Genomic DNA, 25,702 nt, shown 5'->3' with positions numbered 1-25,702 from the left:
TAGTAGTAATGATGTGTATGCATTCAAAGGACCTGCAAAGGGTGACAATCGCATAGCTGTTCCTATTTATATCATGGGGCAGCAATGTACAGCCCTGCTAGACCCGGGTGCTACTATATCGCTCATCGCATTAGAGGTAGCAGACGATCTCAATATCAGATGTGGTAAATTGTCTAACTCCAAAATCGCAATGATCAGAAAGGGTTTAGATACTGCAAGTGTCATTACGTGTGACAAGGTGCAGTTATCATGCAATGGTAGATCAACCGAGAGTCAGCTATATGTCATGGACATAGAGTACTACGATTTTATCATTGGTATGGATCTTTTCAGCCGATTTGGCTTTGCTATCACGGGGATAACTCAACCACAAGCTATCACAGAGGATTTTCCTTGGGTTCCAAATGATGAGAAACCTACAGTAATCCCTAAAGAAGCACCTACCAGTGAGACAACACAAGGGTTTTTAGATATCAAACAAAAATTCATGGACGCTATTGAGCCATGTCTTCAAGCAAATGCCAATGTAGACCCGAGATCATACTGCACGCTTGATTCCATGATGGTGATCCTCAAAGTGAAGTCTGACTGCGTCATTCAAGAAAGATCTAGACCGTTTCATGCACAAATCGAAAAAGATGAGGTCGATAAAACAGTGCAGAAATGGTGGGATACAGGAGTTATTGTACCTGCTCCAAAGGGTAATCCATACAACAGTTCTCTAATGCAAGCGAAATCACTATAATAATTTTGTGCAACATTGTATTTCGCCCATATTTCTAGAGCATTCCTTGCAACAGGATATTAACTAGTATAAATAGGTCTACTTTTCTATCTAGTTCTGTAGCATGGTTCCCCCTGAATAAAGATACCTTTATTGCACCCTTAGATCCCCCTAGAACACTACCTTGATTTTTGCATCTAACGATGGCAGCTAGGAGGGATCTAGAAGGCAATATTATGAAGTATAGAGTATGTCTTGATCCAAGAACGCTGAATAGGCAGCTATTGGATACAGATAACTTCCCTCTACCTTTAGTCACTGAGGTTCAACAAAAGGTAGCTGGTCATAAATTCTTTTCTGCCATTGACCTTTCCCAAGCGTATCATCGCATGCCTGTAGCTGAACAGAGTCAGCCACTCACGGCTTTTACCTACAATGGTAATCAATACATGTTCGCTAGAGCCCCTTTTGGGCTTAAGCCTCTCACCAGCATCTTCCAAAGAGGAATGTCTCATTTACTAGGTGATCTTCACTATTGTGGAGTCTATGTAGATGATATCATTATTTTCTCCAAAACAGTAGATGAGCATCTTGCACATGTCAAAGTCGTTCTAAACAGACTGACTGAAGTAAAGCTCATCATCAATCGAGAAAAGAGTAAATTTCTGAGTACAGAAGTGGTGTTGTTGGGTTTTGTCGTTAACGAACATGGCAGGGGTGTCAACATGGAAAAATTAGCCAATGTGCAATCATGGGCATACCCTACAAACAAAAAGATGATTCAACGATATCTTGGTCTCTTTAATTATTTCAGAGAGTACATTCCTCTCTATAGTACTGTCACCGCTCCTCTTGATCAGCTACGTAATGCGAGAGGTACATTCGAGCTAAATGATTTACAGAGGAGAAGCTTTGATGCAATAAGAAACCTCATAGCCTCAGCACCAGTATTATCATTCCCTGATTTTGAGGCACCATTCTATATTGCAACAGATGCGTCCAACGTAGGCATTGGTGCAGTGCTCTATCAGTTACCGATGGGCAGGGATGACCATTCTAAAGTCAACTACATTTCATTTCAGGCAAGAGCGTTACATAAATCGGAGAAGAATTACCCCGCGTACAAAAAGGAGCTTTTAGGCATAGTGTTCGCCTTAATGAAGTTTCATCAGTATATTTGGGGAAGAAGATTCACTCTCTATACAGATCACAGGCCTTTGACGTACATTCATGAACAAAAAGAGTTACCCCAGATATTAACAAATTGGAAAGAAACTCTGTTCAATTATGATTTCGAATGTGTATATCGACCCGGCCTATTAAATGTGATCCCTGATGCTCTGTCGCGTGCATTCCCTGAGGAACCATGGCAAAATCAATCTGATTTAATTGCTTCTAGTGGTAGTAATAGTCCCTCGATTGCAGCGGCCAGAAGACATAACTTAAGTGAAGTCGTAGCAGAAATATCCCAACCCCAATCCGGTCCAGAGCCTTCCTATATTCATGTCATTCAAAATGAGGATACTCCCATGCACACCATCCTAGATGCAGAAAAAAGAGTAGCATGTCTTCAAAAAGTACATGAATTTGGCCACCTAGGAGGAAATGCAATGGTCAAAGCAATTCATGAGCAAGGGTTCACTTGGCCCAAACTGAGAGACGATTGTCTTAAATGGGTTAGTCAGTGCAGAAAATGTCAGCATTTTAATATTGTACGCAAAGGGTATCATCCCCTGAAAGCCATTCATGCGAATCTACCAGGAGAACACATCGCCATTGATTTGGCATCTTTTAAAACCAGCACGAAGGGCAACAATTTCGCGTTAGTGATGGTAGACGTTTGTACAAGATTCGTCATACTAGAGGCATTACCGAACAAAGAGCCAAGTACAGTTGCTGCACGATTGTTCTCGTTATTTTGCATGATTGGGTTCCCCAAGATCATCCAAAGCGATAATGGCACTGAATTTGTCAATGGACTTTCCAAACTCATGAATGACAAGCTAAAGATAGATCACAGACTATCTACTCCATACCATCCCAGATCGAATGGTGTAGCCGAAAGGTTTGTTCGAGCTCTCAAGGGGAATATCCAGAAGCAGCTTGAAGGCCATGAGGAAGAATGGGACAAATATTTACCCATGACTCAACTACAATTAAACGTCAAGGCCGCCAGCCTACATGGCTCTACACCATTCTCATTATTTTATGGCAGATCATTTGCGGGTCTGACGGACTTTTCATCAGCTGAGTCCCATCTTTTGTCTGACAAGGAGCTTAATGATCGATTGGATTATTTAACCAATTTGGTTTATCCAGCCATCGCTGAAAAGAGTGCAGACACACAACGTAAAATGATCTCCAAATTTAATCGCACCCACCGCATTATGATTTTCCTCCAGGGTCATTTGTCATGACGAGGGATCCATTAGCGGAAGGCAAGCTTGCGCCTAAATATCATGGACCATACAAAGTAATGGCTAGAACAGAAAATGGTAGCTATACTTTACTAGATGCCACCAATAGTCAATTATTACGCAACTTTGCCCCTGAGCAACTCAAATTAGTCACACAGGCACTTGATGTTCCAAGTGATGAGTCCTATGAAGTCGAATCTATAGTTGACCACGATTTCACATCAGGGGAAGTGAAGTACACTGTGAAGTGGAAAGGATATGACTCCTCAGAAAACTCGCAGTTAACGTATGAAGACTTCGATTCTGATCTAATCATCAGACAGTACTGGAAACGTCTCAATCAAAGCAACCCTCACATTCGTGCTAAACAAGACGATAAAGTGAAAAGGGCTCAAGCAAGAATCCAAAAGCTCAAAGACAAAAATCTGATTAGACAGCCAGCACAATCTAGAACCAGAAACACTAGGTCCAAAAGCAAACGCATGCAATAAATAAAAGACTACGCGGAAGTATACACTGCGTGTAGCAATGGAGTTTTTGTGCAAATAAATTTTCTCCAAGATGACGACAAAAGAATAGATACATGTCCTCATAGCAATAATTTTTTTTTTTTTTTTTTATTTTTTTTATTATTTTTTTTTTCTACAACCTACTCAGCAACCATCAGCTTTATTCTTTCCTTTGCAGCAATCGCAACTAGCGACTGGATGCGATGGTAATTGAGAGCTAAGAGAGTCCACAACCTTCTCTACACGCATTCGCATAGTTTTATACTTCTCTGCTTGCCTGCGCAGCTTAGTATAGTGCGTGCCAAAACTGATGCAATAAATTGCATTTTTCAACATTCATTCCTCATTCTCCTTCTTCCTCTTTATGATCTTCCCTGCCACCACCGTTTCTCATTCTCATTTGTCTCACCTCCATGGAGTCTCATCGTCATCGCCATCAGTGGCCTAATTAGCATTTAATTGCAATTTGCTTTCAGCATCTCATTGCATCTATTATGGCAATTAACAACTTCTTGTTTTTATTTATTCCTGTTACTTCTCCTTTCCCCTAACGATGTTCCCTCCTTTAGCCTTATATAACTCCCTCATCCTCTTCGGCATACCGCAGTATAGTTTGTGTAAGAATTCAGGAGGGATATGTGTCCATACGTCTTGGACTCTCTCCCAGAGATCCTCCATATTCTTTGCCTTGTCTGGATAATGATCCAACTGCACCTTCATGTATGCCCATATGTTTTCTATTGGGTTGATGTCAGGAGAGTTTGCTGGCCATTCCATGTGAGCTATCTTAGACTTTTGGATATAGGTCATTGCTATTCTTCCGGTATGAATCCTAGCATTGTCCTGCTGAAATATAAATTTGTCCTTATCCATCAAGTAGTAATCCCTGGACTTAAAGATATAATCCTTGAGAACGTCGACGTATGTTACCGAATCCACCTTCTCTTGGAGCCAGCAGCCATCGCCTGGTCCGTAGTAAGTTATACAACCCCAGAACATCATTTTGCCTCCACCGCCTTGCCTTGTCTTTTTGATATGATGTGCTCGTAGAGCTTTATCCCATCGATGCTTGTAGTAGTACTTTCTTCCGCAGGACCCAACTCTGCTAAAGATGGTCTCATCTGAGAACATGACGTTCTTCCAGTCTTCTAGAGTCCTGTCCAAGTGATCCTTTGCAAAATTATATCGAGCATAGATTTGCTTCTTCGTCAGACCAGGCTGCTTCTGTTTTACATATGCCCCCATATCATCCTGCATAAGGAACCTCCTGATGCTCGATTTACTAACCTGCACTCCTTCCCTCAATTGAACAAGTTGTTGGCCATCTTTTAGGGTCTCCAATACACCCATGTCAAAAAATCTTGATAAAAGCTGTTTCGTTTTCTTAGTAACTTTGCAGGGTCGGCCCCCTCTCAGCACTGGAATACTTTCTTTGCCTCTTTTCCTAATCCTTTGAGCTGAGGTAACAGATATCCCTAAACTCTTTGACACTTCTCTGGAAGACTTTCCCTGATGAAGTAGAGCAGTTGCATTTTGGATAGTTGATTTGGATAATGATTTCATGTTATGATAAAGATATGGCAGATATGTAGAGTGTCGCTTGGTGTATCAGTGGTGATGGTGCTATAAAGAAAGAATAAAGAATAAGAAAGAAGTAAGGGATGGACAAACCTGAGATGTACTTTTTACCAAAACTGATGCAATGAGACATGACTATACAAATGGCGATTATTCGCTAATTGCGTCATTGATGAGAACAGCGATGACAGTCCACGAAGGTGAGACAAATGAGAATGAGAAGCGGTGATGGTAGGGAAGATCATTAGAAAGGAAAAGGAGAATGAGGAATGAATATTAAAAAATGAAAATTATTGCATCAGTTTTGGCACGCACCATATATTTCTTATAGAGGCGTTCATACCTCTTAGCCCATGCAAATTCTCTTTGAAGGCGACTCTTAGCGGAATCATCGCCACTCTCCACCATCAAACGTCTTCTCTTCCCGAGAGTCGTGCATACTCCGCAGCTTGACAATTCTGCCTCGCTGCTTTCGCTGCTTGATGATTCTTCATCGCTAGAGGGCTCCTTTCGCTTCCTGCTAGGACGAGGTCCTGGGATCTCCAGAGAGGCTGAGCGGCTCCGTGACTCTGGGTGGTAAAACTGGTGATGTGCCTTTTTCCAGGCACGAACTCCCTCGTCGCTATCCCACAGATCCTCCTCACACTCGTAATCATATTCGTCGTCCTCAGCGTCGTAGCTGCTCTCGTCCTCCTTATCTTCTTCGGAGTTGCTGACACCCTCCACGTCTGAAGCCTCTACCAATACGGGCGAAGACGAAGTTGAAGAAAGTTCCGCTGGAATGAATTCATAGTCCTCACGCTCAAAAAGCGTTGAGGCACCAGACGATGGAGAAGAAGGGGTGCTGTTAGAAGACATAATGATAATGATTTACAAAAGGCTGTGGTCTGAATTGCAAGGTATATTTGTTTGTGTAAGAAGGCGTTTGAGAGTGTCTAAAGTTGAAATGAGGAATGAAGGAATGAGCAATCGTTTGACGATTTCTAATTTCATTTCCTTGCTCCTCATCATTCGCTTTGAGAAACCTCATTCGTCCTTCTGGGGGAGGCAGATGGCGTGATCTTTTGTGATCTCTGTTTGACAAAAAGGTCCAATGAGATTTCTACATTTTGACATGCTATACAATTAACCGCCTGCATTCCCCGCAAAACATATCCTTATCCAATGGCTGCTCTAAATTACACAACGTTGTAGAGGCTCCATGACTCATTCGCTGACTATGGTTTCCATGATGTATTTGTCTCTTTAATCTTTACAAGAGAAAAAGAAAGACAGGTTGTTATAGCAGACCTTAGTAGGTCTCACGTGAGGTTTAAATTTTTTTACCCTCTAAGAGGTTTATTTTTTCCTCCAATCAATTACAGTGTAGCTCATAGAGAGGTTTTTAGTCCATTTTTCCTCATAGTTTTCTCTAGCATTCAGAGGTTTTTCTATTTTTTCCTCTTACCTCGAGTTATAACGGCAATAACCTTACCTTAAAATCTGGGGGGGAGTTGTTACGTACCGAGGCTTGGGAGTGCACCTCAGGTGCACTTCCATTTTTATTCATAAGGTCAGAATATCATGTGACGGTCATAGAGAGTCCTTGATAAAAGGCTCTCGTTTGACAATAATAAAAACAACTTTTGATCTCCTTGACTTCTAACATCTGAAAAACATCTCAGCGAATATTATCACTTCTATTACACCAGTCAATAAATAAACAACACAATGGGCCCACAAGAGGATGCTAGTGTCATGCGAAAGCCTTCAAGAGTTTTTTATTGGCACAGATAAAGAAGCCAGGATAGCTCCATGACAGTTTAGTTTTCGGTCATTTATTTCGACATCGAAATAAAATTTCAAGGCAATGCCCATGAATTGCTGGATTTTAAGCCCATTTATAATGGCAAATTTGCCAGGTTGTCGGTTTAAGGTATAGTTGATAAATTTATCATTGTTGGTGTAACAATTGATTCCTAGCATTGTCGCTTGCATGAGGTCCCAACGGTTGAATAATTTGTCTTCAATGTTGAGAGTCTTGAGAATATCGTACTCGATCGCGTGCGCTGCATAGATGCCACATGAACCTTGATCTATTTGTGGGTGTACAAACATCTTTGCAACAGGTTTGTCCCATTCTTACGCACCCTCGCTATCGAAGCACATCATTAGCCATCGGTGGACGCCATCGATTGCTTCAAGAGGCGTGGCATAGTTCAAGGAATCCCCAAAACTTACACTATCATGCAAAACTGATTCAATAATTCATTCCCATGTGCATTTCTTTTTTTCATTCCTAGAAACCGTATATGCATACACCACTCATACTTTGGTTTAATAAAGCTCCCGTCTTCTTCTACATCATAGTGATGCGTTGTGACATTAGCTTGTCTCATTTGAATAGCTAATGACTTTTTTTGTTCATGCAGGTCATTGAATCAGTTTCACATGTGGTCTAAAATGTTGCCCATGACAACTTTTGGACGTCATTTAATGCCAGTAAAAAAAGGACTTTTCTCTCTTTCCTTTATGAACACTTGCTTAACTCTCTCTTAACTATACCTTCACAGAATACGAGACCCACTCCACAAAGGAAAGTCAACGAAGCCAGGAGGTTAATGATGGGAGGCATGTCTACTAGAGAAACTGCTGCCAGTGTTGGTATATCAATAGCGACGGCCACCAGGATCTATGCACATAATAAGGAGTACATGCCTGTCAATAAAGGGGGTCGACCAAGGAAAGTACCTAGAGGTGTCATGCAGTATCTTAAGGTGAACATGAAACGAGGTACACTCAAGTCTGCAGTTGAGGCCACCGTCAGAGCCAACCAGCTCATACCAGCGGCTGTTTCTGAGACCACCGTTAGACGACGGCTCAAGGAGTTAGGATTGACAGCAAAGAGGCGTGTACATAAGCCAGCTTTACGTCGACAACATATTAAAGCTCGTTTGCATTTTATCAATAAGTATAAGGAATGGACTGTGGAGGATTGGAAAAAGGTTATTTGGTCAGATGAATCGAAAATAAACCGAATCTGCTCTGATGGCGTGCAGTGGATCTGGGACGACAATCCGGGACGCCTCACTCGCAGGTCGGTGCAAGGCACTGTCAAGTTTGGGGGTGGTAATGTTAAAGTGTGGTCATGCTTCTCATGGTACGGACCTGGATACATTGCAAAGATTGACAATAATATGGACGCACAACTTTACATCAAACTACTGCAGGAGGATCTACAGATGTCGCTTGATGACTGGGGCCTAACTAAAAGCGATATCGTCTTTCACCACGACAATGACTCGAAGCACACGGCGAAGATTGTTAGGAAGTATTTGGAGTCAGTACATCTGACAGAAGAGGAAGGTACACTTCTAGAGTGGCCAGCACAATCCCCTGACCTCAACCCTATTGAACACATGTGGGCAGAATTGGATAGGCGGCTCTCTAGGTATCCGGAGCGAGCTAAGAGTTGTGATGAACTATGGGAGCGAATATCGGTTGAATGGTACAGGATCCCAGTGGACTTCTGCCGCAAACTCGTCATAGGTATCCATAAGAGACTCCAAGCTGTCAGTGATGCCCATGGTTGGAATACTATCTATTGATGTAAGGTTATGCCTCACAAAAGAATAAAGATCTTTGGCCACCGAATGGGCACATGTGAAACTGATTCAATGACCTGCATGAACAAAAAAAGTCATTAGCTATTCAAATGAGACAAGCTAATGTCACAACGCATCACTATGATGTAGAAGAAGACGGGAGCTTTATTAAACCAAAGTATGAGTGGTGTATGCATATACGGCTTCTAGGAATGAAAAAAAGAAATGCACATGGGAATGAATTATTGAATCAGTTTTGCATGATAGTGTATCTCATAACGTTTGAAGTCGATAGAAAGCGCACCCCAGTGGTTTCCAATGTGTATAAAGGCATACGCTTTTCTATACCGGCCCGACATAGTTTCCGCTTGCTTCCAGCCTTCACCGCAGTCGTCACTTGCTCTGAGATTTGAGATTCCCCAGCATAATATTTGATGTTGCGGAATAAAAAGGAACTCCTTGAAGCGGGACCGAAATATCATCAAGATACCATCTAAGGTTCCATCATTTAGCCATTGGGTACCAGCCAATGGGAGAACGTCATGTATGGGGACCGATGCTCCGTAGGAAGTGAAATGATGCGTCCATGTATATGAGCTAAGTCGGGCTTGAATGATGTCCCAAATTTAGGATTACATATGGGTACTTCTCTTTCTAGCCATTCTTCCATTAGGTGGAGCTTGTCGACAAATTCCGCAGCTCCAATGACTTGTGATATTAGCATGAACGTGGAGCAATCGAGTCCAGCATTGTCAATTAAGGCCCAGCACGGAGCCTTTCTCATATCCATGCTTTTTTTGGCTCTGTCAAATTCAGCCTGGGTTGGGATGTAGGGAGGAGATAGAACTTTGAGGGCGACAGGATTGTTTCAGACTCCTTGTCGATCAGAAGCAACGGTTCGGCACTGAATTTCAGAATTTGAGGTCGCCACTTCGCAAGTCTTCTGATCACACCAGTCTCTACCAAAACAGAAGGAGGTATCAATAGGTGCATTAGGTGGCATGGTAGGAGAATCGACCAATGAGATGTGTAAAGCTTTGTTTGACATGTTGGAAAGTATGAAAAGTTATGCGACAGATATGGCAGATAAGTTGGTAAGTAGTCAAGTAAGTGAGAATAAGATGTAGGTCCACCCCCCCATGGGGTATATAAGTATTTGAAATTGTCAACATATTAGAATGGTTATCTCTAAAGCCCTGTTATTGCTCGTGGGGCCCTTGTTGCCTCAAAACACTGCCAGATTATGCCTCCTTTGCCTCCTACGGAGCGTATGGAATTTTAAAAATGTCATGCGACACTGGAGCCCAAATCTCTGATGGCTCAACTATCACGCATATCCCAGGTGACAAGACACCGGAGCCCAAACCTAGCATTAATTATTAGAATAAATAGTTCTAGTTCACTAAGTTACAGCTAAATAAACCATTTTTTGGCTCCATTGCCTGTCACTATCTACAGGAATCCTATTTCGACAGTTTGTCTTATTACAAAGTCATTGTATACGGAAAATGTTGACAAAGAAAATTAAAATAGTGCAAACGAACTGGTTAAAATAAAGAGGAATGTGAGAGTGAAGCACTAATGGACAGCAAAGTACTATTTCCATTACGCATGTATTCTCGTCCATTCTTCAATTTTGTCACCATTTTTTTTTCAGCGAGAAGGAACCAATCGTAATCTTTTGTACATGAGCATATATCGTATTGTCTCTCATCATGAATAAAGAAGTCAGACTCCTCTTTCTTTTTATCAAACCATTTGTGAGTAGATTGAAACCCCATTTCGACCAAGTTTACTGAGAACTGTCATTTTTTACCGCTTCCTGAGCCAGATGCTGCGCTGAGCGGTCATTTCGTATGGGTTTTCACTAAAGCCAAGATATTTATACTATTTCTATTGAAGGAAAGATTCTGAATCATAGCGCCATACGCACATCTTCTTTTCATATTATGATCCTGGTAACTTTCGCTTTACAGAAGAACAGCTATTTCTCCTAGGCATACACCTCAAAATGCCATGTCGTGGAAGCACGAGAAAACATGATAGTCTTTTCAGTAAAACTATTAACTAATGAAGGTAAATGGTAACGAAAGTAGTGACCTTACTCGTTACGGGTGAGTTTTGCGCTGTTATCTATACTTTATCTACTTGCCCTAACGTATAACCCTATGTTCCCAATTTCATTTAGAAAGGCATTGGACATCCTCTTCGTTTTATTTAGTATTTTAGAGAAAAAGAGAACGAACATGGTCATAAACTATTCATGGAGACTAAATTATGCTTAGACCATAAAAACCGCAACAGAACACAGTGTTATTCGGAACTTGGGTTATCGTTCTCTGGGTTATCTTTCTTGTTCTCTCGGTTGCCGTTCTCTGGGTTGTCTTTCTCTGGGCTGTCATCCTCTGGGCTGCCGTCCTCTGAGTTATCGTCCTCTAACTTACTGTCCTTATTATTCTCTGGTCTACGACGCTTGAAATAGGTCGAAATCGATTGGTTTATGCTTGCGTTTATCTTCCTTTTTTGATAAGGGTTGTACGGCTTCTTGGATGATGATGATGATGATGGAAGCTGTGCTTTTGACATTAATAATGATGCCAGAAGCTCCTGCAAATGATCTACCCGAACCACTTCCTCTATTATTGATTAAATCCAGATTAGTTTTTTTTTTTTTTTTTTTTTTTTTTGTTTTACATTTTCTTTTGTTTTTGCTTTGACATTCTTTACATACTTTCGACAATTGCGTTAAGCTTCTCAATCTTGCCTTGCCAGGCGGCCGCCTTTTTTTCGGCATCTGCGCTATTCTTCTTCATCTCGTCTTCCAAGACGGCTGTCTTGTTTGATATGGCTCTGACCACCTCTTCCATCTGAATTACTCTTTGCTCTGCACGCATTTCCCTTTCCTCGAGCGTTTTTCCCTTTCCTCGAGCGTTTTTCCTTTTCCCCTGAATGTTTTTCCAAAAGTTTGCCCCTTTCTTCTAAACGTTTGTCCCTTTCCTCTAAGAGCTGTTGTAATCTTGCCAATATGGTCTCTTCCGTCTTACTGTTGTCCTCTAAATGCTGTAGGCGCGGTAGCTGCTGTAGGTGAACCTTGTTGTAGCTAACATTCATCTCCTCCTCCTGACTCTTATAGTCTTCACTCTCATTTGACTCTGAACTGCCATCCTCTTCAACTACCTCTTTCCCCTTTCTTGGAACCCATCCTCTTTTTGTTGGGTAGGCATGTTGTACGAGCCTATTGTACTGCTGTAGGATCAAGCTTGGTTTGTTGTCAAGGTAGTAGTTGTTGCTAAGATGGTGATTGTTACCACAATAGCTGTTTTTTTCATTCGCCTCTTCCTCATTTCGTTTTCTATCTTTTTTACTGGACCGCAGCTCTTTGGGTACTAAGATTTTTAGGTGGGCATCTACTAAAGGCTCCAAAGTCCTGACGACGGCGTCGACCAATATTCTAATAACCTCACATTTGTTGGCATGGTAGCGCAATGTATCTCCCCGTTTACACGTCCATTTCGGTCGGCATTCGCACACAAACAGTCCTTCATTGGTTCGAATATACTTGACAATGGCGTCTCCAACATGACATTTATAGGAACTTTTATGGTAATTTCTAATATGGTCTTGGATACTTCTGTCATCTGAGGCGGTGATTATGTCCATATTCACACGACGAAAGAGTGCACTTTGGTTGCTGTTTAGGCATTTTGATGCGATTAAGATGGAAGAAAAAGATTCGGCAAAGGGTGTATTGTTTTGTACTTTTTTATTTTTTTTGCGGAATGTGATGAAGTTGATAAAAACAATGTTTCTTCATGTTTCCTACCTAATGGTATTTTTATTGAGGAAGCCCACCAATTAGAGGCGAGTTTTAATTGAAAGACTGAAATAATAACCTGTGCAAGTAACTTCATTATTTGGCAGCCCAGTTGCTACCCAAGTGTGAGAGGTTAAGTGGCAACCCCAAAAAATAGACTCCCAAATAATAGCAAAATTTACTACATTTAGTATGAGCTGCCAAATGATATTTGGCACCTGAGTTGCCAATTAGATTAATCCTACTAATATTTATGCTATTACTTTAGTGGATGAAACGTGGTAATATCTTTGTCCTGAAGGGTTCGAGATGAAGAGGCGGAGGCTGAGGCTGATGAACTTCTGGACGATAAATCTGTGTTGTCCCCATCATGTGTTGCCTTTAATTGCTCCTGTTGTTTCCGCCCAAAGTTGTGTTTCTGCCGATATAGCTGATATGCCTTCCCCTGCAGGTTAAGATCATTTTCTAATGTTTCTGCTGTTTCTGCTGTTTCTGCTGTTTCTGCTGCTTCTGCTGCCTCTAGTGCTCTCACTGCTTCTAGTGCTTCTTGTGCCTCTGTTGCCTCCATTGTTTCTAGCGCCTCCACTATCTCTAATGCTTCCGCTACTACTACTACTACTGCTGCTGCTAGAATGTCTCTTTCCTCTTGAGTGTCTCTCTCTTGAGTATAAGGAGTAAAATCAGAGACAGATAAGTAAGGAGGCGGATCCACTGAGTGTTGCTGTCCTTGTGGTCTTTGTGGCCGCCGTTGGTCATGCGATGTTATTACTACTTGCGGCACCCGAGTTGACCGTGACTCTGGGCTATGGACATTGGAAATGGTCTCGTTTAAGAGTATATGGGAGTCGCTCGGGGTTGTAATGGGGTATACTCGAGTCATGGCCATAGTCGTGGTCGTAGCAGTTCTGATGCTATAATCATCGCTGGTTCTTATGGAGGTAATAGCGCGGCAACAAAACCAATAGTAGGTCAAGGTTGCGATGAGGCCGATACCGAACATGATCAGGATGTATTTGGTATAGTAGCAAAAAAAACTATACGTTGGACAAAAAAATAAAATGAAAGTATGCATTCATTCATTTTTGTGAGCAGTGGCGAAGACATGTCATTTCTTAAAGTTTGGCGAAGGAGAATTTGTCAAGGTCTGAGCACAGAATATTACATTCCAGTCCTCTTTTCAATTAACAACAACAAAAAAAAAAAAAAAAAAAAAAAAGTCTCCAATATTTGAGAACTGGGTGGAATGAAAGTGATGAGAGATGAAGAAATGTAAAAGAATAAATCTGGACCTGAATTATAGAATGGTGGAGTATGAGAGACAATTAACCTTACTTGGTACCGTAATAACTGTCACAGGCGTCATAACGCTTCTGGAGTGTGCCCCTAGCTTGTAAACGGTGTGTGTCTCTGGCGGTAAGTGCGAGTGACGAATTGGTCTTGCTCAAAGGCGATGCTTCGATATATTTGAGGAAATTCAGGCACCAGAATAAAATGGTGATTAAGTTTAACTTTCTCAGCATCATAATTGCTGCTGGCTGCAGGTGGATGAAAGAAATGAAAAGCGTGAACTAAGGGATAAGGAGGAAGGGAGAGAGGGGGTAAGAAGGGGTAAGGGATCGACAACAATAATGAGAAATAAGTGATGAGGAGATATGAGAAGCAAAAACAAAAATAAAAAGAAAAAAAAGAGATAAAGAAACAGGAACAGAAGAAAAGAAAGAAGAGAACACTTGCTTATCACACTCTCATGCTTGGGATTGTCCAATTGCCCAATTGCTCCAATCCCATCAAACAAAGTAATAATTAAAAGAGGAATTATTTGAGCGCGACGCGCAATCAAGTTGAGTGCTCTCTATTTTCATTTTATTCCTTTTGATTTAGTGCTAAAATACCTATTTCAAACAGACATAACCGATCTATCATCTCGGCTGTCGCCACCATTCATTCCAGTGCTATTGCCGCTAATACCGTTAATATTCGTCTGGCGAGTTCTTTCCTTTTCAAGTGAATGACATCGCATAGTCACCAAGCGAAGTTCCTGGCGCAATTTTTGGATCTCAGCCATCGCATCACAACTGTGTTCATGCTCCTGTTGAGATGAACATTGTTGGACATAGCGATGGTGAGGCTGCTGTGGCTGTTGTGGAAGCGAATATGGGTGAGATTGCGAGTGTGAAGAGTGAGGCTGCACTGGCCGCGATGATAATGCTGGGACGGGAGGCGGAGAAGAGGCCTGATTAGCAGTAATAGTAAAATTACTGACGGGTGGATTGTTCAAAATTAAGGCTAACGAAGACGGACCTTGACGATGCTCGAGCTCCCGTGGTGAACGACACCCCTGACTGGTATCATCCTCTTGGTATGGCGAAGGCTCCCGATAAGCGCTACTGCTCATCCGTGCTGAGATCGATGTGGGCTCTGACTTGAATTGTGAACGACTATCATAATGGCTGAAGGCATTACTGCCTATTCTTTTGGGCGCAGTCGTTTCATTGCCATCATAGCCTCTTGAATATGACCATACATTTGTGGGACTGGACAAAGACGATGCAGACATTGATGGTGATAGTCCTGGAGGAGGGGATGGAGAGAGAGTTGATCTGGAAGGAGAGACAGGGTAGCTCTCGTGACGCTGTTGAGGTTGTGATCTATCAAAGAGGGAGAGGGGGTGTTGAGGGTGTGGATCTAAGTATGAATTTTGTTGATGTGAATATGAACGTGTATGCTGGCGGGAATAAGCGTGTGGATACGGCTGATGTGCGGACGAGAGCTGCATTGAGTCGAATGAGGAAGTATGTGCGCGCGGTCTGGGCTGATCAATCACTGTTGTATCTTCGTCAATGGTCGCGTCTGAGGGCGATAGTCGTCCGCCATGCTCCGGAGATGATCTTTTTGAGTGAATTTCCCACACTGATAGGCATTGACGGCGTTGCTCTTCAGTAACAGCGAAGGCGTGAGGAGTAGCATTTTCCTGATAATAATCATTAGGCTTGTCCTCAGGATGGTGGCCATGGATAGTTGACTCGGGCGAAGAGTGCTCATGGTGGTGGTAATGATAATGAGACGGTGGACGGTCCTTAAGAGTAGGTGTGGTGAGTGTTCGTTCCACACTATCAAACTGGTCATGAAAGGCGGTCTGAACGTCTGATCCCTGCACATGTGGGAGTGAGACACTCCTATGATGTCGCGCTGCAGGCCTGCTGACAGTAGATATAAGCCCCGGTTGGTAAGTCCATTCTGAGCAATGGACGTTGGATTCTGCACTCAGATGTCGTTTGAGCGCGTCAAGCCGAGCAAAAGTCCTACGGCACTTTTTTTTTTTTTTTTTTTTGAGCAAGTAAATACACAATGATGAGCAGACTTTTTTTATTTGTTTCTTTCTTTTATTCAACAACAGCAAACTGGGAATAGAAAAGACTTACATTGTTACAGCAATACGGCCTTTCACCAGTATGCAGACGCTCATGGCGTTTCAGATCATGAAGACGCCTAAAATACAACTGGCAGGCCTACGTAGACCAAGGATCCATATATTGCGAATGAATGTAAAGTCGCGAGGGAGAGAAGCAAAAAAAGATGAGTAAACTATCACGCCGCGAGACAAGGGTTTGCTAATAAGACTCATTGGTGTAAATGGTGATTTACCGTGCACTCAAAAGGCTTATCGATAGATGGATAACTTTGTGCTTTGTACGAAAGTTTCGGTTTTGGCTTTGGTGTTACTGACATGATGCTTAGGAAGGGGCGACCGATGTGTGCTTTGGATGAAGTTTAATGAAAATGAGATGCAGTAAACAAAAGAAAAAAAAAGAGAGACTAGAAGAGGAAAGATGGGGTACGAGGCGATGGTTGTTTTAACAGTTATTTGGCTAAGAATAGTGTATTATAGATGTTACCCTGATGACTAGAAGAATGAGAACGATAGGGAAAAAGAGATGAGGACGAGTGAGGTGAACAAATAAAAATTAAAAAATATAAAAAAAGGAAAAGAGAAAAGAGGATGCGCGAGAGAGTGAGGGGTAAAAAAGAATGAACAATGGGCGAAAATAGGAGGATGGGTAGGGATAAAGAAGTAAATCAAGCAAAATTGAAGAAAACACAATGATGAAACAGTCGCAGAAGTAGTAATAGGATTGCGGACAGAGTGGATGCAAGCAGGTGGTGTTACTGCATGCATGCAGTGGGCTTCTCTGCACTTGTGCACAGAAAGTAAGAATGAGAGAAAGAGAAAAGGAGGAAAGGAAGGACAAAGGCAAGAGAAGGGTAGGGAAGGGATAGATTGTCAATAAAGACGCAGGTATAGGGAAGTAGCGAGAGCAACAAGAGCAATGTGGTGCGGTGGCGGTAATGGACACACAGGAGTTATTAAGCAAATGTCGAATCAAATCAAGGATGAAGACAACACACAGACACACGCACAAAAAACAAAAAAAAAATTAGACAAGTTTGTGAAAAAGACATAGCAGGGATCAATCGAAACAGGGAGGTGGTTTTTATTTTTTAAGGTGTGTATTTGTTATATTTGACAAGTGTGTAATGCATGTAATGTAGGCAAGATGTTTAGGAGGAATCGTACTTTGTATTCCATCTTGAGTTGCATGGAAGGTTATTAAATGCTTCATGACGCGAACAGAACCTGTGCTTTTTATATTCCATTTTCTTAAGCGCCAGTATTTTTGTTTATTGATTCAGCGATGCATGCTTTTATGTTTGTCAAAGTCCAAATGTAACAAGCGTGCAAACACATATTACTTTCTACTGTGAGCATACGCGTCTGATGAGAGACATTTAGAGTTATGAATGGTTATTGCAAGACAAAAAAGGGTGGACGTACAAAGCAGGGACTCAGGATGAACAAACAAGGGGGTATTTTGAGATGTTAACACCCACAAATAAACTATACACACAGCAAGCATAGATGTAGGACAGAATGGTAATTCCGCCATGTGGATTCTAATTCTCATTCTGAGATTTCTGCTCATTCTTCATTGCGTCTCGACGAAATCTGTTGCAGGAGGCTCCAAAAAAAAAAAAAAAAAAAAAGCAAATTATCCGTAGTACCATCTCCCCACTTCAAAATGACCGGAGCCCAAAGTTCACAGTAAAATGGCGTTCAGGTCTTATGAAAACAAGAGGTTTAATACATGTTAAAGTTGGCAGAAGCAAAAAAAAAAAAAAAAAAAAAAAAAAAAAACATACGCACAAACACACAGACAAAAGCACGTATGACCAATGATCATTTCATTCATCACAGAGATGTCGGGAGGATCGGTAACCAGAGCTGGAAAATCGATTGTTTTTGCGACATTTGAAATACATAAACAGATGTGGATGTAATCGTGGTTTTTTGCATGATATTCACATCATACTCCGTTTTTTTTTTTTTTTTTTTTTTTTTGGTGTGTTTGGTCGTGAAAATAGAAAGATTGCAAGAGAGAAGGAAAAAAAAATAGGCGCGTAAATGTATGCATGCATCCAAAACAATACATCAAAGGCCTAGTATGGCCTGACCACATCTTCCACAGATAAAGACAGACGAAAAAAAGCGCCAAAATGGGTTTTACATGTTGGGTAAAGGCAACGGACGCTATTCACACTACAAAGGGATGCAATGCATCCTCATGCTCACTGTAATTTTATGGCGTATTCAATGCTAATGGTTTGTTTTCCGTTTGACACATTCATCCGCCCTTCTTATTTTCTCCTTCTCCCAGATCGGCAATGAGGTGCAGAGGAACAAAAGCGAGAAATGAATAGGGATAGCGTTGACTAACAGTGCCGAAGGTTCTGCAAAGGTCGAATGCGTCGAAGTAAAATTTCCCTTGTTTTTGTTACTCTCCACCTTAGCTTTTTTTTTATACCGACAATAACGCCATGGGTTTTCAAAAAAAAAAAAAAAAAAAAAAAAAAGAAACCACATTTGATCAGCTACCAAATACCACAGTAGGAGCTTATCTGTTTGCAACTCTTGAACTAACCATGCATATATTTTTCTCTCTACTATATTCAAGAGGATCTGTAAATATTTTTCAAGGAAATGATCCGAATATTATTCTGTGCACACAAATATTATTAACAAATACAAACGCACATGCGCTTAAAACCTTGAATCCGCTTTGCGGGATTCTTTAGGCCGGGGAAGAAGGATGTGGTGTGGAGATGAAGGTAAAAGTGGTTGAAGACAAAATCCTATGTCAATTGTATGAAAGGGACCTGAAAATATTTAAAAGGGGTTGATCAAATGAGCACATGTTATTGTATGCCGTGTGATATTCCTGTCTGTCCTGAGTAAAATTGGTGGCGGGCGGTCCATTCCCATTGTCTCTTGGAACGTGATTTTTATTTATTTTACGCCACTCGGTTGCAACTGTTCTTTCGCTTCATCAATCATCCCAAAGTTTTCAGACTAGACTTTAGCATTTAGATACCCACAGCCATGTTCTATCAAGTTTCTACGTTTTAAAAAGGGCATTGTAAATATCCTGTGAAATTATGCGCTCCAAATAACTCATGAAGTATTGTATTTGAATGAAATGGGGTTCATGCTTTTGCAAACAACAATACAGGCACAGCATAACTGAGGACGCGTGCAAATAACGAAAACAGTTGATGGTTCCACAGGCATGGATATTCCATGCGTATGAGTGTCTTTCAGAAAGGAGGTGAAGTTTGAAAAAAGATTAGCAGATTAAGAGAGAGATGTATGGGAGTTAAAAAAATTCCTGTTTCCGTCCATTCATGGCTATAGTACGGGATCCCGTCATACCGAGCGAGCAAGAAAGGCATGTTTCTCTGTTCTCTATCCCCCCTTGCTTTGCCGTCATACAGTTTTTTATTACTCGCCTCCACTACTTTTTTTTTTTTTTTTTTTTTTTTTCTTCTTCTTTCCTTTTATCCCATTTTATTCCGTCTTCTATCTTCTGCACTTCACTTTCCGCATATTATATCCCAGACATATACCAAATTACTCACACTTTTCAGCAGCACAACCATCATCATGAGCAAAGATGACGAATACGATTACCTCTTCAAAGGTAAGGCTCACATCTTTCTCCTTTCTCTTTCTCTGAGCACTTGGATCTTGTACCATGTACTAGATGATGAGCTGTGCTGCCACGCGAGATGTAGAAAATAAATCATCGCCTGGAGCTCAGATGAAAGACTCCATCTCATGGATCCTTCATTAAAAAAAGTTAGACCTACAGTTCCCCTTGTATAAATCAAGTTTTGACATCCATATTTCTATCATTCATAATGAATAGTTGTCTTGATTGGTGATTCTGGAGTCGGAAAGTCTAACCTGGTCTCGCGTTTCACAAGGAACGAGTTCAACCTGGAATCAAAGTCAACCATTGGAGTTGAGTTCACAACAAGAAGTATCCAAGTTGACTCAAAGACGATCAAGGCACAGATTTGGGATACTGGTAAGTCTTTCATCCCATAGAGTGTGGAATCTATTCTTGGATGTCTACTGGACAGAAAATGGGACGTTAGAATCATATTGGGTGTAGGGGGTGGCGAGTCAAGAAAGAAAGTTTGCACAGTGTTTGGTGATTCCACCCTTCTAGCATCGTGAATCTGCCTTATTTTTGCACTTATCAACGGAGTATTGAGACGTTCGTCAGCAAACAATACAGGCCTTCGTCCACAATGGAGCTCTTGTTTGGGGGGGAAGGGGGAAAAATAGAGTTTTCTTCCATCGTTTTTTTCCATACAACGTTGTTGAAATCAAGGAGTGGACAGGGTGCATGAGATTCCCCAGTCCCAAAGCTTTTTTATTTTTTATTTTTTATTTTTATTTTATTTTATTTCATTTTATTTTTTAAAAAAAGCTTGTTACTTGCTCCGCTTTTTGGAGATTGGAGTATTTAAGCTAATGTGCTCTCTATTCTATGCTTAAACAATCACTTCATAGCTGGGCAGGAGCGTTACCGAGCTATCACATCTGCATACTACCGCGGTGCAGTTGGTGCCTTGTTAGTGTATGATATTGCCAAGCATACTACATACGAGAATGTGGGTCGTTGGCTAAAGGAACTGCGCGATCATGCCGATACTAACATTGTAATCATGCTAGTGGGTAACAAGAGTGATTTGAGACACTTGCGCGCAGTCCCTACGGATGAAGCAAAGCAATTTGCAGCTGATAATGGCCTCTCGTTCATTGAAACCTCGGCCTTGGATGCTAGTAACGTTGAGTTGTCCTTCCAGCGGATTTTGACAGGTAAGAATAAAAAAAAATCATGATAACCATCATGTATATTCTTACATTCCAAAGTTGCGTCATATCTGACCATGTAACTCTAATAATTTCTCTTCTAGAAATTTACCGCATTGTTTCCAACAAGGCACTGGAGAACTCTGGGGATGTGATCAGGCCTACTGGAGGCGAGACTATCAATGTTACACCTCATTCAGGAGATGGTGCTGCCGCCGGAGGATGCTGTTAGAGCTAATGAAGTATATAGAAACAGAAAAAAAAAAAAAAAAAGTAGTTGAAACTAGCCAACTTTGATCACTTACTTTTTTTTTTTTTTTTTTTTTTTTTAACTCATCTATTCCGTGCATCATATTGCTTCAATGCTTAATTTGAAATAAAACGCGACTGATTTAATAGTTTATTCTTTTCCTAGTCTCAACAATTATTATTTCTTCAGGATCATAGTATCACTAAAAAAAAAGCAGTCGTATGGCTTTGGACCCATTTCAACACCTATGCAGAGGTAAAGGAGTGAAGTATTCATTCAGCAACAGACTCAAGGGATTTATCTAAGAGAGCGGAAGGCTATCTGAAAAAGCACAGTAGCAAAAAAACTAAATCTTACCAGGAATACTTCTCGTTCAAAATCCATTCAATGCTCGATTCGTCCTGATCAGAATTAACCAAACCTAAGCTACAGATCGAGTGATTACGATGCTGGACTTCTAGACCCAGCAGTTCTGCTAGAGCAACATCTCCGTTCCAGTAAACAATCTTGGAAATGTTCCACTTTTTGGCCTCCTTCTGAGCCGCTGCAACAAATGCTAGAGCAATCGCATCTGACTCTTCTTTGCTGGACGCACCATCAATGCGCCAGCGTAGGATAAACAAATTATCGTCTGTGAAATCATGATGCCATAACACGAACTGATCGTTTTTACCAGAGACATGGATACCATATGTCAATTCTTTGTTGATTGAAATTTTAGGATTCTTCTCTTCAAACTTCCTGATCTCCTTCGCATAAAACCATGCACGTGCATGAAGCCACTCGATACAGCGAATTTCCGGGAGGATGGCCACAAACGTTGTATTGCCATTGGAGGTATTTTGTTCAATCTCTTTCTGCTTCTGTTGGACTTTTTCCTTGAGAGTCTGGCGCAGCAGACGGGTGTCATTTTCGGTGAATGGAAGGAGCTCTTCCTCAGTTACAATAGGCTCAAGCGCTACCTGAGACTGAGAGGCGGGGGCAGACTCTGGAAGTGTTAATGAAGGCGGGATAACAATCTCTGAGGAGAGGCGAGCTGTCCAACCAAAGTTGGTATAGAACTGCTTGCCAAGATCCGAGTACAGGAACGAGAAACCTGCGCCCATATTCTCAATTTTCTTCCAGAGGAGCCTATGTGGTACATAAAAAAAAAAAAAAAAAAAAAAACCAGTGGGCGTTCAGTCTGCAAGCTTAAACAGATAGAAACCGGGATGATTGCCATATTTGAAAAGCATTGATCGCCTTTTCCTATTTCACAAGCCTTTTCATCTTTCCACTTCTACTTTTGCACCTAATACTATACAGTTTCTGTTGCTCTCTCTATACGCTGACAACTCGATAACTTACTTCATCATGAGCTTGCCATATCCATGATTGCGGAACTTTGATGGTCCATACACAGAAGCTACACTCACAGAATTAACATCCCTCAGCACTCCATCTTCAGTCTCACCAACAGTTGCCATAATGCCTGGGCGTTCATATGTCTCAACTGCAGCCATGATGCGATCCAAATTAGCTTCTGACACATCCTGAGGATCAAATCCACCTCGAACACCCTTTTCAGGGTCTTCAGTCGCAGCCCATTCTTTATACTCGGTCGTCACCTCCGTATCCGGTTTGGGAACTAGGACCCAGGTCTTCAGCCGATTATCGCTTGAGAACGCAGTGCTGGCGAGATGTCGTTCACGAGCATGATACTGTGACATTGGGACACCTTTAGCCCATTCCTCCATATTATTAGTCCAGGTCCGTTGAATGACCTCTGGAACGGTAGCATGGATGAGGATCAAGTCTTCGTGGCGATAAGGCAAAGGGCACTTTGGTGCCTTTGCATTCGTGGGAGCCGCTGGGACATTGGTAGTATTGGTCTGGTTAGACATCGCTTATTGTGGGATAAAGTGAGTTCGGTTAACAAAAAAAAAAAAAAAAAAAAAAAAAAAAATATGAGAGAGAAAGAGAAAGAGAAAGAGAAAGAGAAAGAAAAAGAGAGAAGAAAGCTATACATTTATATCTTTTTGTATTTCTAACTCATTCCTGGAAGATAGTTAAGGGCCTCCATGTCCAATAACTCCAGTGCCCGCAGCAGGGCGCCATGTAAAAGTCGATGTAATTGTACCCAAACTGCATTTAGTTTTCTTTAATTTTAATGCTATGTTTCTAGTATTTGCTTCTGTTTAAATGGTATACATTTATTACATTATCCTTTAAGAGCAAAAGTTGACATGGTTGCTTTTTTAAGTATGAAAGTAGATAAAATAGAATAAAAGGCGGAGGGTAAAATAAATGAGGCTTTTTTTTTTTTTTTTTCTAGTTACATATATTCGACCTGTCGATTGTGCCAGTCGCGCTGTCGTAAGGCTCCTACTCTTGAAAACGTACTCATTTGAATACCAATCAATGCTTGTGCATGCGCCATAAAGACCTGATCAACCATCATAGGACCAAAGACACCCAATTTCTCAGCTGTACCCATCTGATCATGATCCAAGTATGTCCAACCCAGATCTGCAAACTTCTTCAATTCCTCGGGTCGGCGTTCATTCGTTGCTACGAAGACAGGCATGACGTTCGTCAATGATCCAGTAGAGCTATATTTGGACTGAATCTTGTCTACACGCTGAGCAATCTCCTCGGTTGTTGGGAAGCAATGAACCATCTTGGGCCCTGCAAAATTGTCGCGGCAGTACTGAGCGAAATCTCCGCGACGTATATGGATTGCAATATACTTTTGGGTCGGTACAATCTCCTGCCTTGATTTTGGATCATACACAGGCTCAGGCTTGACCAAATGTGTGTCCAAGAAATTTTGTACAAAGTCCTCTAGCTCCTTAGTGAAGTGCAAGTGCTGACCAAAGCGATCCCACTCTGATTTGTCAGCAACACTGATTTTGTAGGTGTTGGAAATACAAATAAACTTGTCATCGCGATAAGCTCCCAGAATCCGAGTGATCGTGTCTAGTTTGTTGGCGTCAATTGAGAGTGGAGTCAAAGTGACATTAAGGCTCCACTGCTTTAAAAAGCCTTTAGCCGTGAAATCAATTGTGCGCTTCGAACCAAAACCACAGGTGATTTTGCATTCCATCTCATTATACTTTGTCTGTTCTGCATCGCGGAGTTTATGAAACTCAATCACTTTAGCCCCTGTAAGCTCCTGAAACCGCTCAAGATCAAGGAACTTGGACCACGGCTGATTCTGCTTTGACTTGTCATGAGAGGATGCTGTAATTGGCGGAATAATCAACGTTCTACCCAAGGCCTTAGCGACCTCCATACCACGGAGCATGCCATAAAATTGGTTGGTGATGCCAGCATAAGGGAGATAAGTGACGTATTTAACGCCGTCGTCTTGATCCAACGTCTCATGGAAAGGAACCAGAGGCTCCACTTCCTCTTCCTCTTCTGGAACTTCTATATCATCCTCTCCTTCTTCAGGCGCAAGTTTCTCCAAGCTGCCGTTGTTAGAGTCTGGGTTAGTTCCTTGATTTGATGGGGGTTCATGTGTGTTGTCATTGGAGGATTGATTATTCATTTCATTATTCGAGAGACGGCCAGCGTCTCTACCGTTACTGTACACGTTGCCTTCCATCTCTAGCTTGACACCACTGCTTAAGTCATTGGTGTGCTCGGTACTCCTGATGGGCTGCCTCCAGCGAATAATGGAGAATTCTGCATCCGTACTGCAGCCGACAGCCTTTTTGGACGAAGACATTGGGCCAGTGACGACATGGAAGATGAGCATGGTTCCTGAAGTGATTAAGAGTACGAACGATATCAAGATGATCAACTGCCGTTGAGTGTACCGCCTTGCTGCTGCTGCTGTGTTTGTCCCTGTGCCAGAGGAATAACGTGGCAACAACGCTGGCCTGAGTTTTGGAGAGGCCATCCTTTAGGAAACAATAAAAGTAGAGGGGAGTTTTTTTTTTTTTTTACTAATCTCCTACTGCTTTTTTTTTTTTGTTCTTATTGAGGATGGTGTGAATGTGGTGGAGTATGATGATGAAAGGAATGAAAAGTGTTGGCCTGAGGTGATGAAGGAGAGAAGAAGGAGAGAAGGAGTATGATGAATGAATGATGAAATAGGAAATGCAAACAACGTTAGCAAAGTAAAATATGAAATAAAACAAATCAGCAAAGTTAGGCTAATAATAATAACAGACTTTTTTTAACGAAAGGGAAAGGCCAAAGAAGCGGGGTTCCAGACCAAACTGAGATGCATACCCTTATCAATTGCGCTATTGACGATTAGCGCTAACCTATTTTTCATCCCTTTGGTGAATGTTATTCCTTGTAGTCTATTACAGACGGATCTTGCACCCTGTTTCCAAAAGATAGAAATTGTTCTTTAGATTTTACACTCACTTTTCGTTCTTCTTCGCAGCTGAGAGCCCCTTTATTATTTTATAATCTGTATAACATATTTATTGTATCGTTCGTTACGTTGTGTGTACAAATAAATGAAATATAAAGCAATTGACTTGTGAGGAAGAGACACAGTCGTCATTTTTTTGCGTCTACCTGACAAAGTACATGTACTTATATTAGTTTATATTGTAGTTTATTACAAGGGAGGAAGGAGTATATCGTCCGTTGTTTCTCACATGCTCG

General features: G+C 41.5%; 6 protein-coding genes across 6 annotated transcripts; 1 reads left to right on the top strand and 5 right to left on the bottom strand.

Moving 5' to 3' along the window:
• Positions 1 to 11,125: 11,125 nt before the first annotated feature.
• On the bottom strand, positions 11,126 to 11,679 carry BCR41DRAFT_399781 (hypothetical protein; the record flags this gene model as incomplete). Its single annotated transcript, XM_022029093.1, has 2 exons — positions 11,126 to 11,448; positions 11,544 to 11,679. 2 exons carry the CDS (start codon positions 11,677 to 11,679, stop codon positions 11,126 to 11,128), a joined length of 459 nt encoding a protein of 152 aa, XP_021877951.1.
• Positions 11,680 to 12,885: 1,206 nt separating this feature from the next.
• BCR41DRAFT_399780 (hypothetical protein) lies at positions 12,886 to 13,626 on the bottom strand (the record flags this gene model as incomplete). Its single annotated transcript, XM_022029092.1, has 1 exon — positions 12,886 to 13,626. The coding sequence occupies one exon, from the start codon at positions 13,624 to 13,626 to the stop codon at positions 12,886 to 12,888; it is 741 nt and encodes a 246-aa protein (XP_021877950.1).
• An 892-nt stretch (positions 13,627 to 14,518) lies between these two features.
• Positions 14,519 to 16,737, bottom strand: BCR41DRAFT_388976 (hypothetical protein). The gene is made up of 3 exons (XM_022028071.1): positions 16,272 to 16,737; positions 16,049 to 16,135; positions 14,519 to 15,936 (listed from the first exon to the last, which is right to left on the bottom strand). The coding sequence occupies exons 1-3, from the start codon at positions 16,353 to 16,355 to the stop codon at positions 14,524 to 14,526; spliced, it is 1,584 nt and encodes a 527-aa protein (XP_021877949.1). The 5' UTR covers positions 16,356 to 16,737; the 3' UTR covers positions 14,519 to 14,523.
• Positions 16,738 to 19,504: 2,767 nt separating this feature from the next.
• On the top strand, positions 19,505 to 21,101 carry BCR41DRAFT_360323 (small GTPase). The gene is made up of 4 exons (XM_022025347.1): positions 19,505 to 19,660; positions 19,889 to 20,050; positions 20,542 to 20,850; positions 20,949 to 21,101. Exons 1-4 carry the CDS (start codon positions 19,624 to 19,626, stop codon positions 21,074 to 21,076), a joined length of 636 nt encoding a protein of 211 aa, XP_021877948.1. The 5' UTR covers positions 19,505 to 19,623; the 3' UTR covers positions 21,077 to 21,101.
• A 116-nt stretch (positions 21,102 to 21,217) lies between these two features.
• BCR41DRAFT_424870 (hypothetical protein) lies at positions 21,218 to 23,019 on the bottom strand. The gene is made up of 3 exons (XM_022030498.1): positions 22,442 to 23,019; positions 21,452 to 22,225; positions 21,218 to 21,339 (listed from the first exon to the last, which is right to left on the bottom strand). Exons 1-3 carry the CDS (start codon positions 22,975 to 22,977, stop codon positions 21,333 to 21,335), a joined length of 1,317 nt encoding a protein of 438 aa, XP_021877947.1. The 5' UTR covers positions 22,978 to 23,019; the 3' UTR covers positions 21,218 to 21,332.
• A 368-nt stretch (positions 23,020 to 23,387) lies between these two features.
• Positions 23,388 to 25,059, bottom strand: BCR41DRAFT_360320 (GDP-fucose protein O-fucosyltransferase-domain-containing protein). The gene has a single exon (XM_022025346.1). The coding sequence runs from the start codon at positions 24,978 to 24,980 to the stop codon at positions 23,409 to 23,411; it is 1,572 nt and encodes a 523-aa protein (XP_021877946.1). The 5' UTR covers positions 24,981 to 25,059; the 3' UTR covers positions 23,388 to 23,408.
• Between the last annotated feature and the right edge of the window lie 643 nt (positions 25,060 to 25,702).

Source organism: Lobosporangium transversale (assembly GCF_002105155.1).
Source record: "Lobosporangium transversale strain NRRL 3116 chromosome Unknown BCR41scaffold_42, whole genome shotgun sequence".
Lineage (NCBI taxonomy): Eukaryota > Fungi > Mortierellomycota > Mortierellomycetes > Mortierellales > Mortierellaceae > Lobosporangium > Lobosporangium transversale.
The sequence above is the reverse complement of the archived record's forward strand: the minus strand, read 5'-3'. Positions and strand labels throughout refer to the sequence as shown.